The 15,234-nt window shown below is 39.0% G+C and overlaps 1 protein-coding gene across 1 annotated transcript in view; it reads right to left on the bottom strand.

Annotated features, from left to right (window-relative positions):
• Positions 1–1,738: 1,738 nt before the first annotated feature.
• Positions 1,739–15,234, bottom strand: part of LOC131940427 (uncharacterized) — a 30,403-nt gene continuing 16,907 nt past the window's right edge. The window contains exons 2-4 of the mRNA XM_059299046.1: positions 8,628–8,780; positions 2,033–2,159; positions 1,739–1,811 (exon numbers count right to left, since the gene is read on the bottom strand). Coding sequence (XP_059155029.1) covers positions 1,739–1,811; positions 2,033–2,159; positions 8,628–8,780 — 353 coding nt within the window. The remainder of the gene's footprint in view (positions 1,812–2,032; positions 2,160–8,627; positions 8,781–15,234) is intronic.

The raw sequence follows: 15,234 nt of genomic DNA, 5'->3' as shown, positions 1-15,234 counted from the left end.
TTGACGAACTGTCTAGAAATTTTCTCGATAGATGGTGGAAAATGGAAAAAAAATTGTTTATAACTTAATGAATAAAACGTTTGTGGCATTTGTAGTTAAATAAGTTTGATATTGACAGCGTGGAAAGAAATTTTCTTTCAAATATAAAAATGGAGATATTTTTATTGAGTTAGCACGGCAATACAACTCCATTTATGGCGATGGCAGTTGGGCAACGCGCGCTGAGTGACGTGTATTATTAATTCAGGATTCTCCATGTTTTTTTCCTGGCTTTTCTGAACAAACGTCTTTCTCCACAGCCCATTAATCAAAATTTTACTGGGCAAAACGGCGTCTTTTCACTGGCCGACCAATTAGAATTGTATCGACTTAAATCACAGAAGGGTTTGTTTATAAGAAGAAATTATCCTCAAGCGAAGTAGTCCTCAGAAAAATATTTTGGTCAGATTCTAAAACATCGATTGCTTGCAACACCCCAATAACACATCATAACACCTATACTAAAATAATCACCAACCCATGTAATTTATTAACCGTGCAATCCTTTAACCCGTAAATTACCCAACCCTTTAATCTTTAAATCTTCTAAATACCAAACCATGAAATCCCCAAACCCTGTAATCCCCAAACCCTCTAATCCCCTTAACTTTATTTGCTAAACCATCGAATCCCCAAACCCGATTATCCCTGAAACCGCTAATTTTTAAACCTGAATCCTAAAACTCGCTTATTCTCGAACCCTTTAATCCATCAATCTTCAAATCACCAAACCCTCTAAACCCCTAACACTAATCCCAAACCCCTCTAATCTCATTATCCCCTTACGTGTACTGCCTCTGCACTCTTCTTATATTTTTTCTAAAGACAAAGCCAAGAAGGACTTCAGACCCGCTCATTTCATCAATTAGTTCGCTCAGCTTAGAGACAGACTTAAACTCGGGACTTTAACAATCCCCAGGGGAGGCGCCCGGGTCTCGGGTCAAGAATTAGGGACAAGGTGAACACCTTTTGAACATCTAGTCTGGGGGGGGGGGGCACTACTGTCAAGAATTAGGGACAAGGTGAACACCTTTTGAACATCTAGTCTGGGGGGGGGCACTACTGTCAAGAATAAGGGACAAGGTGAACACCTTTTGAACATCTAGTCTGGGGGGGGGGCACTACTGTCAAGAATTAGGGACAAGGTGAACACCTTTTGAACATCTAGTCTGGGGGGGGGGCACTACTGTCAAGAATTAGGGACAAGGTGAACACCTTTTGAACATCTAGTCTGGGGGGGGGGGCACTACTGTCAAGAATAAGGGACAAGGTGAACATTTTTGAACATCTAGTCTGGGGGGGGGGGCACTACTGTCAAGAATTAGGGACAAGGTGAACACCTTTTGAACATCTAGTCTGGGGGGGGGGGGGGCACTACTGTCAAGAATAAGGGACACGTTGAGGCAACTTGTGCACACGTAGTCTGTGACACTACTGCACTACTAGTGTTTCTTTCAATCATTTTTTCTCCGGGGGGGGGGGGGTGGAGACACTTGATATTTTTCGCGAGGGGGGGGTCAGTCTAAATTTTCCGGGGTAGGGGGGGGGGAGGACACTGGTAAAAGCATATATTTACTATATAAATTACATTTTCGTTCAGGGGGATAGTAGACTTTCTTCGGGAGGGGGGGGGGGGCTGAAAGAAACTCTGTGTACTTAAGTCTAGAATTAGGGACACGGTATGCGGTATGTGAAACCATCACATTGCGCCAGAGGGGGAAAAAGTGATGAAGGAGTTTCTGTATGTCCTTTTGGTTGCTGAAGTTCCAACACTAGAGATAAAAACAACAAAAACAGCAGCAGCAACAACAGCAACAACAACTACAACAACAACAACAACAACAACAACACCAACAACCGTACCTGTCCGAGTCTGACGCCAATGACGTCCTCCTACTTCCGGCGCTACTTGCCCCCCGACGACCTCCGAAGGTCAAGGGGCAAGCGCCCCCAGCATCATGTGATCCGAGGCGGGAAGCGTTGGACGTCCTACGGCTGCCGTAGTCGGACGAAGATCTGCGGGACGACGAACGGTGGCTCGTCGCGGCTCCTCTTCCTGATCATCGGCCCGATGATTAGGCTCTTCTTCTCCTCTTTGACCTTCTTTTTCTTGCATTTGCCTGGAAGGATTCAATATATATTATTAAATTATTTTTATTAGTGTAGTGAACATTTGCCTTGAAGGAAATAAAAAATTATAAAATAATTTTTATTAGTGTAGAAGGAAACAAATAGAAGTACTTCTTTTATTTTAATTATTGCAGTGAAATTGGGCCTAAAAGAAAGCTGTAATTGATATAGAAATTATTTTTATATTTTGGATGATATTTACTAGATCTAAATGTGCACATTATGAGCTACACATGCAACATTACAATTTAATTTGTTACCCTTTCTAGTTTTATAAAACATAATTCATCGTATTTTACTTTTAAAACAAAAAGAGATAAGCAGGATTTGTAAAAAAAAAAGTTTTAAAAATGTTGTTTTAGTTTATGATTGATTTTAAAAAATGCAATTTATCAAAAAATGTTAACATTTTTGTTAGAATGACCAGGTCGTGTACGTTCACGTTTACTCTAAATGTTGATTTACGTCCCTGAAATTCTAGGAGAGATACCGGGTTTTTTTGTTCAACCTTGAGGTGGGTTGCATGTGAACATTAGACAGTGTGAAAAAAGGACGATACAATTTTATAATCAAATTTACAATAGTGTCAACATTTTCAATACTAGCTATATCTTTAATATTTACACTTTTCATATTTTCTACATTTCCAAAATTTCAGCAAAAATTTACAAGATTTACTTCTCCATCATGTATAATCATCAACTCCTGACCCATGTTTTATTTAAGGTAAATTAATGCTGTTGTTTTTAACTTTGTAATTTCCTTTACAAAAACCGTGTTTTCTCTCGCTTTTTTTTTACATATAACACAAGAGTTCACGGAGGTCAAGGTCACTAATTATAAAAACGCTGGAGCAGAGCAAATCTTTACGGGGCTCCACTGCTCATTCTCAGACTGAGTAAAAATGAGGTTAATGTACACCGCCCACAGTGGGGATAAGGTGTGGTGGTCACCCACTTAGGTGTAGTGTGGGTTAATGTAACACCGCCTTAGTGTGGAAACCACTATCCCCTATACTAAATTATCAAAGAAAACTACTATCCCCTACAGAGGCGTAGCGACCCTTCCCGGCGCCGGGGACAAACTTTCGATTTGCACCCCCCCCTCGAACTTTTCATTTGCACCCCCCTCAAACTTTCGATTTGCACCCCCCTCGAACTTTTCATTTGCACCCCCCCCTCTCAAACTTTCAATTTGGGCGGCCCCCCTAAGGTCGGCGCCCGGGGACATATGTCCCACCCCCGCCCCCCCCCCCCCCTCGCTACGCCTCTGATCCCCTATACTAAATTATCAAGGAAAACCACTATACCCTATACTAAATTATCAAGGGAAACCACTATACCCCTATACTAAATTATCAAAGAAACCAATATCCCCCTATACTAAATTATCAAGAAAAACCACTATCCCCTATACTAAATTATCAAGGAAACCAGTCTATAGTACACACGACAACGTTAACTGTACTGTTTAAAGTCTAGTACATGTACTCGAATGCTAGCTCACCCGCACCAATTGATTTAATCTTTTGGCTAAAGAGACAAGCTCTTTCTTTAAATTTTAATGCGGTCCTCGGAGAATTGGCGAGGTCTTTTTGGTTAGAGGGTCTTATCGTGCTGGTCAGTGGTGAGCTGTGGGGGGGGGGGGGGGGGGGGGGGTTGTTGGTTAAAGTGGGAGGGTTTTAATGGTGTCAAGGTCATGGTTTGTTGGGTAAATAGTGGGTTTTAATGGTGTCAAGGTCATACAAGTTAGGTTAAAGTGGTAGGTTTTGTTGGTCCCAAGGTTGTGGATGTCTGGGTTTTGCTGGTGTCAAGGTCCATACATGTTGGGTAAGGTGGTGATTTGTGTTGGTTTCAAGGTCGTGGATGTTGAGTAAAGCATTTGAATGTATCTGTGTATGTCAGAGTGTCGACTGTTTAACAAAGTTATTCTTGTATGTGTGTTACTCTTAAGAACTTTGATAAGGGTGTCGATCTTGAAAGCGCCACTGATAAGACTTTGATGAAGTAATTTGTATTGTGAACTCTAAGATAAGGTCGGTTATTTTAATACATTTCTCGCACATTCGAGTTCATCAGCTAAAGGGTATTGCCCAACATTTTGATAGCCGATATCTTTTGATCACGCCCATTGACTGATTTAGTAACAAAAGCACTGCAGTCAGCTTAAGGTTAATCCACCAGCCATGGGTTTGGGTACCCGAGAGCTTACGGTTTATCCACCAGCCACGAGTTTGGGTAACTGATAACCTGTGCTGGCTTACGTTAATCTCGACAAAAAAAAATGTATTGCGAAATCATTTCACGTACACACAGATACTCTTATGCCGGTGTCTCCCCCCACCCTCCTCCTTCTACTACTTTGATGACGGTATCCCCCCCCTCTGCTATTGATGTTTTACCCCCCCCCCCCTCCCTCTCCCCAACACATGACATTATTTACAGCAACTGCCTAAGGAGACAGCAATGTAATCTATTTTATTTCTCCATTAAAACCAAGCCGAACTAAACCAATCAACAAATAAATAAACAAAACAACCCGCCAGTGTTTAGCCTACATGTAACACAAGACCAACCCAAGTCGACACGAAAGTGTACATGAACACACTATCTAGTCGAGTTTAGCATGAAGCCAATATACGATTGTAGGATACAAAAGTGTACATGAACACACAATCTAATCGAGTTTGTATAGAGTCAAGCTTTGATTGTAGAACACGAAAGTTTACATGAACACACAATCTAGTCGAGTTATTAAAAAGACAATCTGTGATTTTGTAATACGAAAGTCTACATGAATATACAATCTAGTCGAATTATTATAAAGCCAATCTATGATTGTTGAACATGAAAGTTTACATGAACACACAATCTAGCCGAGTTATTATAAAGACAATATATGATTGTAGGATACGAAAGTGTACATAAACACACAATCTAGCGAGTAATTATAAAGACAATCTGTGATTGTAAGATACAAAAGTGTACATGAACACACAATCTAGTCGAGTTATTATAAAGACAATCTGTGATTGTAAGATACAAAAGTGTACATGAACATACAATCTAGTCGAGTTATTATAAAGACAATCTGAGATTGTATGCTACGAAAAAATGTGCACACTCGCACGCGAGCACATTAAGCGAAGCCGGAGGGAATTTCTAATTCGATTAGATTGATTGTGTCAGCTAATTGTCAGTTTAGCCACACGACATCTTGACATTTGTCCCGACTTGACATTTAGTGCCGTATTGTAGTGAGCTGTTTAATGCTGTCACCTGGTATGACGACCTTATGTTTACTTGCATACGATAGGTGTACGACGTTCATGGGTATCTACATTTATTTAACAGTTGTATGACTACGTGTGTTTAGCTCTATATGATAGTTGTATGACATATATGGGTATTAACATATTATGACGTCCATAAATGGCATTTTATTGTATTAGTATGTCTGTGTATGTCTACACATATATGCTAGTTCTATGACGTCTACGAATGTCTAGATTTATATAATAATTGTAAATTGTATGACGTATATGAATAAATAACATTTTCATGATAGTTGTATGACGTCTATGTATGTGTACATTTATTTGATAGATGTATGACGTATGTGTATGCCTACATATATATGCTAGTATATGAGGTCTATGAATTTCTAGATTTATATATAATTGTAAATTGTATGACGTCTATGATAGTTGTATGACGTCAGTTTATGTCTTCATGTATTTGCTAATGACGTCTGTGTAGGTCTATGTGCTAGTTGTGTGACGTTTATGAATTATGTGATACATTTAAATTTCTAGCAACAGATTTGTTAGCCAGTCTGGACTTCTCGATGTCTAGTTAAAGTCATTAAAGTTGTGTAGACTTACAGTGTAAGCGCTAAGTGCTTACTTTAAGAATAAACAATGGGAGGGAAGTGGGAAAACAAAGGGAGAGAAGTGGGAAAACAAAGGGAGGGAAGTGGGAAATCAACGGAAGGGAAGTGGGGATATCAAAGGGAGGGAAGTGGGGAAAACAAAGTGAGGGAAGTGGGGAAAACAAAGAGAGGGAAGTGGGGAAAACAAAGAGAGGGAAGTGGGGAAAACAAAGTGAGGGAAGTGGGAAAACAAAGAGAGGGAAGTGGGGAAAACAAAGAGAGGGAAGTGGGAAAACAAAGAGAGGGAAGTGGGAAAACAAAGAGAGGGAAGTGGGGAAAACAAAGAGAGGGAAGTGGGAAAACAAAGGGAGGGAAGTGGGAAAACAAAGGGAGGGAAGTGGGGGAAAGAAAGGGAGGGAAGTGGGAAAACAAAGGGAGGGAAGTGTGGAGTCATGGGATGTCATCAGCAATCCCAATCAAATTTAAAAAGAAAAAACTAACTCGTTCCGTGACCCATGCCGTTATCGATAAAACCAGAACAATATATGTGACGTTAAATACTTAATGCCTTGTCTGACGATATTATTTTGTCAATGCTGTTGTTTTTCACGTTCACTTTACGTGGGTGAGTCCTTGTCTACAGTGAAGAAATATGATTACCTTGACATGAATACCCCCACCCCCCTGCCTCCCAGACCCCCCCCCCTCCCCCTTTTTTTCAAACAAGAACTCTGACCAGCAGACCGTAACAAAACAAGGCTAAATGTGTCAGTCTGGGGCAGCGTTTCTTCAAGACGTTTTTCTCCAGGGGAAAGGGTGAGGGGGGGGGGGGGGGGCAATTGAAATTTTCGGGGGGGGGGACATTTTCCGAGGTGGGGTGGACAATGGGAAAAGTATGTTTTCTATATTAATTCTATTTCGATCAGGGGGGGGGGTAGAAACTCTGGTCTGGGTGTGGGTTTTTTTTAATGTCATCACATAGGGGGGGGGGGGTGGAGCTTTTTTCAGAACAAAACTATATAAATCAAAGTCACAGTTATGGATTTTTTGAATATCGTTTATCATTATTCCTATAAAAAGCTAAATATGTGTGCTTGTCGAAATAAACAAGCAATTAACGACATAAGGTGTTGATAATTTAAAACCGAATCGATAACTTCAAAATGTCAAAGGTCACGTCATCCGGTCCTGAACTAAATTCTCGGTAAATCGTCCGTCAATGCGCATGCGTGACAAGCAGTAAGACTGTGATTTTTTTGTCAAATATTGTCACACAAATATGAATAGAATTTTTTTTTAATCAATAAGTTTGATGATAGGATCGAATCATATTTTAAAATAATTCGATCACAATAGCATGTTACTAAAATCGATCAGATATGGCGTCTCATGATGGGTGAGTTGTTTGAAGCTGGTGTATAGACTCAACTAGGTCGTTGTACGATTTACTGTTTGTTTACTAGATCACTGCATCAATACCAATACAAGCCTTTTAGTTTAATGATTTCCAATAGGTTACTTTGTGATAATGCTTAGAGTAAACTTAAATAAATCGTTGGTTTTGTTACTAAACTACATTGTTTCTCGGCTCTACCTGTTACATGTATGGAAAAAAAAGAAATTAAGAAAACTTCATATAGAAATCATAATCTGATTTAAGAAGAATTAATCTTAAAGAGCCGAATTCGTGAATAACCACATGTGCACATACAGCCACATGGGCGCATATAACCACATGTGCACATATAGCCACATGTGCGCAAGTTGATAAAAAAAAAACTGGCTGAATGTCTATTAATTTACAATAATGGTGATCTAACATTAAAACTTTTTTTTTTAAATCACAGCATCTTTATTACATCTATATAAAACTTAAAACTACCATGATTTATTTTCTATATTTTGCTTTAGAGTCACAAGAAGCATTTTTAGCTTAATAGAACTCGAGTTCTTAATATTTGTCTAGAGCCCCATTCTATTCTAGTTAAGCACGTTTAGTTCCATAACACTGCCTTTATCCACTATATTATTCTAGAAACTTCGGAACTTGTCCAGACACGCCAACCCCAACATCAATCCCAACACCAACCCTAACCCCAAACCAAACTTTAGAGGTCAAGAAGAATATGTTTTATGGCATGCTTTTAAATATTCAAGTGTCTAGACATAAAAAAAAGGTCACAATTGGTGGAGCTTAACTTTTCGCCCGTAAACTTTCTTGAATTAGTGGCGGACTAATCCGGACAAGTTCTGAAATTTCAGCTCCTTCTACCTTTTCATCTGTTAGAGTTTCAAACTCAACCTACAAGTCAAATGTTAGTTACAGTTATCGTTCTTCCTTTGCTCCTTTGGCTAAAAATTACCTTTTTTTTTCTACTCTATAGTATTTTAAAATCTGCCTGAAAATTCTGTTGCTTAGAGTTTGCATGTTTGCGTTCCATAAGCAATGAAACTTCTTTTAAGTTTTAAACTCAGGAGTTGATTGGTGATTCAGCTGGTTTTTTTACATGAATGAAAGACACGTCATCGTATTTTTTTTTATTTTTAAGATGAAAGCTTAGAAGTGTGAAAGATAAGGGGGACATTACCGTAGAGCTTCCGTATCGCGCGTTTGATATTTTTATCCCAAAATGTCCTGGATCTGCACGAAGGGAATCTCCAGCAAAGGACGCCCACCACGGCTGCGAACACAACCACAGTTATTCCCCCTGATATGATCCCGGCCACTTCCGCCGCGGGGACTGTGAACAGAGGAAAAAAACGTGCAGGTTAATCATTTGACGTCATAATCATTCGGCTGGTCAGAGCTGTGAATACATCATTAATAGCAGATGAAAGAAAAACGTGGGGAGTTTAATTAGGGTCATTATATGTATTTTTAAATGCCTGAAACACTCACAGGCGAGGTCATTTGGTGCGTTGGGGTTGCAGGTGTTGTAAGGTGTTGTAAGGAAGTCATTATTTATTCAACGTAACATAAAACCGTATGGGATAATGAAACACACCGTTAACAAAATATTGCTTGACGCTCCGTAGGATTGTCAATTGTTTAACTCAATATTTCGATGAATTTAGTGCGAATCGAAACTATATTTTTTAAAATAGCATTTTTACATGACCCTAAACATTACCATAAACCTTGCAATTACTTTAACCTTGAACCTTACCATATGTAAAATCAATAACCTTTGCTCTCTAATTCTTATCATCATAACAACTTTACCCACAGAGAACTAGATCCCATAACCATACTGAATGGAATACAGCCGGCCTTTGTTTTACTAGAACCGTGTACTCGCATTACCCCGGAGCCAGTACGTTTTATTTTTTTACTCTCTGGAACTCCCGTGCTTGTTAGCTGACCATGCGTTAGCCAGTGAAGCCATTGAACGTATGGAACAAAGGCTTCCTTCAAACGATGTTTATTTTTTGATTACCTAACATTGGAATATGCTAGAAAAACAAACAAGCGCGTGAGTCGTTGAAAAGACATCATTCTAGCAGGAATTGATGTAATTTATCATATTAAATCGATACTAGATCTGTATGATTGTTAGCAAGACTAATGGGTTTGGCTTAAATATGTCGGCTCTAGTGCTTTCCTCCCATGCATAAACACTCCCCCCCCCCCCCCACCTACCTGCACCTGCAAACACATCCCATCCTCCCCACTACTCACTCACCTACAAACACACACCACCCACTCCCTAACATTCCCCACCCACCTACAAACTCCCCTCCCACCTTAGTTGTTAATTTTAAAGCAATATTCTACTTTTTATCTAGTGGAGTTGTAATACATCACCGTTAATATTTCACTATTATCTGCGACTATATGACGTTTATATAGTTTGACGGTTACTATGTGTTGTGAAAGACAACTTGAAATCAAGGGACGTTACTGCTCAAACTAGCAAGAAGGGACGCTACTACTTAAACTAGTACGAAGGGACGTTACTACTTAATTAAACTAGTACAAAGGGACGTTACTACTTAAACTAGTACGAAGGGACGCTACTACTTAAAGTAGTACAAAGGGACGTTACTAAACTAGTACGAAGGGACGTTACTACTTAAACTAGTACAAAGGGACGCTACTACTTAAACCAGTACACAAACAATTTTCGCATTGCTGACGTCATTCGGCGATGTCAGGTTTCAGTTGGCGATGTTTTTGTTGTTAATTTACTGGGCTCTTCTGGGTAATCCGCCTTGTAATCCAAGTTGTAATACACGTTGTAATCCACTATGTAATCTACCTGGTAATCCACCCTGTAATCCACCTTATAATCCATCTTGTAATCCACCTTGTAATCTACCTGGTAATCCACCTTGTAATCCACATTGTAATCCATCTTGTAAATCACCTTGTAATCGACCTTGTAATCTGCCTGGTAATCCACCTTGGATTCCATCTTGTAATCCACCTTGTAATCCACCTTGTAATCTACCTGGTAATCCACCTTGTAATCCACCTTGTAATCCGTCTTGTAATCTACCTGGTAATCCACCTTGTAATCCACCTTGTAATCCACCTTGTAATCCACCTTGTAATCTACCTGGTAATCCACCTTGTAATCCACCTTGTAACCCACCTTGTAATTCACCTTGTAATCCACCTTGTAATCCACCTTGTAATCTACCTGGTAATCCACCGTGTAATATACCTTACGTGCACCAGAATTCATTGCACTTGTAATACACCTTGTAATCGACCTTGTGCAATACAAGTCATTGCACCTGCGTGCACGATATTTGGGTTATATTTGGCACTAGTATGGATTATTCCTAGTGGTTGTCTATAAACGACCTCACAACCCAATGGCGTGGGTAATTTGACTTTCTTATGAAAAAAAAAACTATTACTGGAAATTTAATCCAGTCCATCGTTTTGTTTACCGTTGTTATTCAATACTCCGTGACCTAATAGACATTTGCTGACATAACGGATTTTTTTTTAAATCGTTAAAAATAGCATAAAGTCGTTTGTGGGTGATGGCCCCTTAGTTCTATACATACCAACAGATGTAAGTTTGTTGTTTTATAATAAAAATTTTAAAGGATAATTTGACCCCCTAATGAATATATCTCGCGTCTAACAAAGCTAGTATCTATTATTACCAGGGCCTATAAACATGGAACAATCACAGTTAGAAAAGAAAAGAGAAAGAACTGCAAATTAAAAAAAGATCTTGCACATTATGCAGATACTACACACATATTTTATAAAAACAAAATACAACTTATAAAACCATGAACATGGGCAGCTGACAGATGTCCTATCGCTTTTACCAACACAGCAATCTTTTCACTGGTTTAAATGACATATTGCTATGGCTAACTCTATTAGCTCACTCTCCACATATTCCACTGGCCCATAACCATGACCACTATAGTGCATTGGTTTAATTGACCTATAGCTATGACTAACTCTACTAACCCACTGTCCACATATTCCACTGGCCCATAACCATGACCACTATAGTGGCCCACTGCACACGGGCTTCTGTTTGCTCACCCCCCCCCCCCCCACCCCACCCCACCCCCAGTATGAGAACACGACCGGAAGTCGAGCAGACAAATAATGGCACCACCACGGGGTAGCGACGGTCATCTGGGATGCCAGGATGGACCATGTCGCCAGAATAAACAGTTTACCCCCACTTCCCCTCCCCTATCCCCTTCTGAAATTGCCCCACCCCACCGGTAGTGATGGTCATGGTGAGTCTATCTGTGATGCCAGGATAGCTCCTGTAAACCATTCTGCCCCATCCCAAACCTGTCACATTTGGCACCACCATGGGTAGTGACGGTCATAGCTGGCTGCTATACCAGGATGGCCCATTGGCTGTGATACCAGGATGGCCGTGATACCAGGATGGCCCATTGGCTGTGATACCAGGATGCCCATTGGCCGTGATACCAGGATGGCCGTGATACCAGGATGGCCCATTGGCTGTGATACCAGGATGGCCCATTGGCTGTGATACCAGGATGGCCCATTGGCTGTGATACCAGGATGGCCCATTGGCTGTGATACCAGGATGGCTGTGATACCATGATGGCCCATTGGCTGTGACACCAGGATGGCCGTGATACCAGGATGGCCCATTGTCTGTGATACCACGATGGCCCATTGGCTGTGATACCAGGATGGCCCATTGGCTGTGATACCAAGATGGCCCATTTGCTTTGGTACCAGGATATCCCATTGGCTATGATACCCGGTTAGTCCCAAAATTAAAAATAATTTGCCCCTCCCCTTTTGAAAATGGCACCACCATGAACAGTGCCAGCAATGTTTGTCTGTGATGCTAGGATGTCTCCTTTTGCCAGAGATGCAGTTGCTTCCTTCACCATTAGGCCAAGTGACACCAACCTGTTGCTTCCTTCACCATTAGGCCAAGTGACACCAACCTGTTGCTTCCTTCACCATTAGACCAAGTGACACCAACCTGTTGCTTCCTTCACCATTAGGCCAAGTGCCACCAACCTGTTGCTTCCTGCCCCACGTGACCAAGTGATGCTACCTTGCTGTCCCCGCATCTCAAATCAGTCACCGCCATGTTGTTAAAGCTGTAATTTTCTACTTATTATTTCAAATATTTCTTTATTGCAGACACTGCTAAACGATGATCTAGTATCAATCAGCTATAACAAATAATGGGCGCTTTTTTTTTTCGTTATCATTGAGTTATTCAGTCATCATTTTTTATACATTATTCAGACTTAAACTCTTAAAAATCTTAAAATGAAACATTTTACTTCATCTACATTCCTTCAGTTGTGTAAAAGTAGGTAGTCCAAACTGGCGAAAAAGTGCGTTTTAGGGTCAGTTTTTGCGGTTTTCAAAAAAAAAAATTTCACTACTTCTAGTTGTCCTATAAGAATAAAAATTATATGTCAATAAAGTTTAAGTCTTTATCTGTCGTAATCTGGTATTTTTATACCTGTAACACATGTTTGAATGTGTTTTATATTTGTTTGAAAAGTATCAGTACGTCAACAAATTTCACCGTTTTTCGAGTACCGATCGACCCCACACTGTTTTATTTGGTCGCGGCTTCGCGACGAAGCATCGTAGAAGCATAATCTTAATGTCATTTTAAAGATCGAATTCTAGGCTATCGTTTGATGTATAAATTGAAAAAATAACTAGTTTATTTCATTTAAAAAATACAGATTTTAAACTTTAAATGACGATATATACACGGAAACAAACTAATTCTGTTTCAATTTTTACACCGATGTAAAGTTCAATTTTATAACTACTTTGTGTTGTAAATTCAAGTATTTCTGATTTACGGTCGCGAAGCCGTACCCTCAATAAACATATAACCCTCGAGTCGACTTTCAGCCCCGAGTGAGTTGCTCGCCGAACCGTTTTAAAGGTTGACGACCGATGATGCTAAACGGATTTTACCCTTGCTAGAGCCTTCAAACAAGTTGTAAGTATCATTTTTAAAGTTTCATTTCCATTTTAATAAATTAATTTTAAGTTTGAATGTCAGTTTGGTTTAATTAGTACACGTTATTAATGTAAATTTGAACTCTACTAGTCCACGGTTTCTAGTGTGTGAACTACGCTTGTACACAGGGTGTGTTTAGACGTGAAGCTATTTAATTCAGGACATTCTAGGGACTTAAAATATGGATGCACTTAACTATTAGATGCTAGTGTTTACTAATTCTTTAAAATCTATCGAACGGGATTAATGATAGGGTCGTATTACTACAGTTTATTTGGACTATCACGTCAAAATTATGAATCGACAAATTCAAAATGGCCACCAGACAATCCTGGTTACTATGTGGACGAACTCAATTATTTACAGGGAACGAAGGTTAAATACTTATAAAATATTAATGAAACACAAAAGAAATGTATAATTATAATAACTATACATTTTTATCGATTTATTTAAAACAAAAGACACTAAATTTTAAGGACTAATGTGATTAATTTTTTTATTTTCTGTTGTGTACTCTGATTCTGACTCCCCTGCTAAATAATGTGAAATGGTCTGCGCCAGTCTCCGTAATAAAATGTACCAGATCAATTTTTAGATGGTGGTGCAGTTTATTAAGATTCTACATGTTGTGACTTAGTTTTAAATGTTATATTAGTTGTAAGTGTAAGTAGTACCAGTATTTATTTTATATGCATATAATAGTAACAATGAAGGACAGTTAAGTTGTCCTATAGGATGTTGAGAACCACAGTATGGCATCTTCGTCATTGGATATCTCAACCAGTGTGGCACAAGCAACGAATATTTCAAATTTCATTCAGTAGAATTACTCTTAAAAATATATATAAAGTATAAATTACTTTTAACAAAAAGGTGTTTTCAGGCTTTTTCATATGTTTCCAGTTATAGACATAGGACAAATAGTAGGCCTACACAATAGGCTAGTAGTAAATTTAATTATATTTTATTAATCACTAAATTAATTGTTTATTCCATAGCTGGAGACATTTACGGTGGCCTATCCAGAACTTTCCTTACAAGGGAAGGGAAGAAGGCCAAGCCCCCCCCCCCCCCCCCCCCGCCCCTACAATTCCCAAAACATATCACTTACTCTTGATGCTCCACAAGATCAAGGTTGAGGGAAACAAGACGTACAAAGATGTGGAGTTGTAGTTTTAAAAACTGTTCCCCCAAAGCAGTTATCAACCGGATAGGTTTGAAAAGAAACCAAAGCATGTGGCATCAAATGCTGCATCACTTGTAGGCATCACGTCTTTATTAAACTACATTACATTACATTTACTCTACTTAATTTTGATTCTATTTCTCCTGCACTAGATAACTGTGATTTAACTCATGTGATTTTTGAAAATAATTAACACATTTTTCCACGTTGATGTTACCAACACAATAGTTTTAGAGTTATTCCAAAGCAAAAAAAAAATTGAATTTTTTTTTTTTATGAAAATAAAAGTGACCAAAACGCATTTTTGTCATTTTCAATTATTTTTTTACCTTAGAAAGACTCATTTTAGATGACTGAAAAATATTGGGCATATATATTACAAACTTTGCAGCAACTTTACCAATTTCTACACTTCTATGTTATTTAGTTTAAAAAATATGGGTTCTCAAAAATGGCACTTTTTGAAAATCAGTTTTTTAACAAATTTTGCTTTTTTAAAAATCGCATAACTTTTTTATTTATTGAGATATTTTTATA

Source organism: Physella acuta, unplaced genomic scaffold (assembly GCF_028476545.2).
Source record: "Physella acuta isolate Inbredline_101_S28 unplaced genomic scaffold, ASM2847654v3 ptg000316l, whole genome shotgun sequence".
NCBI lineage: Eukaryota > Metazoa > Mollusca > Gastropoda > Physidae > Physella > Physella acuta.
Note: the sequence above shows the minus strand (reverse complement) of the source record. Positions and strands in the feature narration are given on the sequence as shown.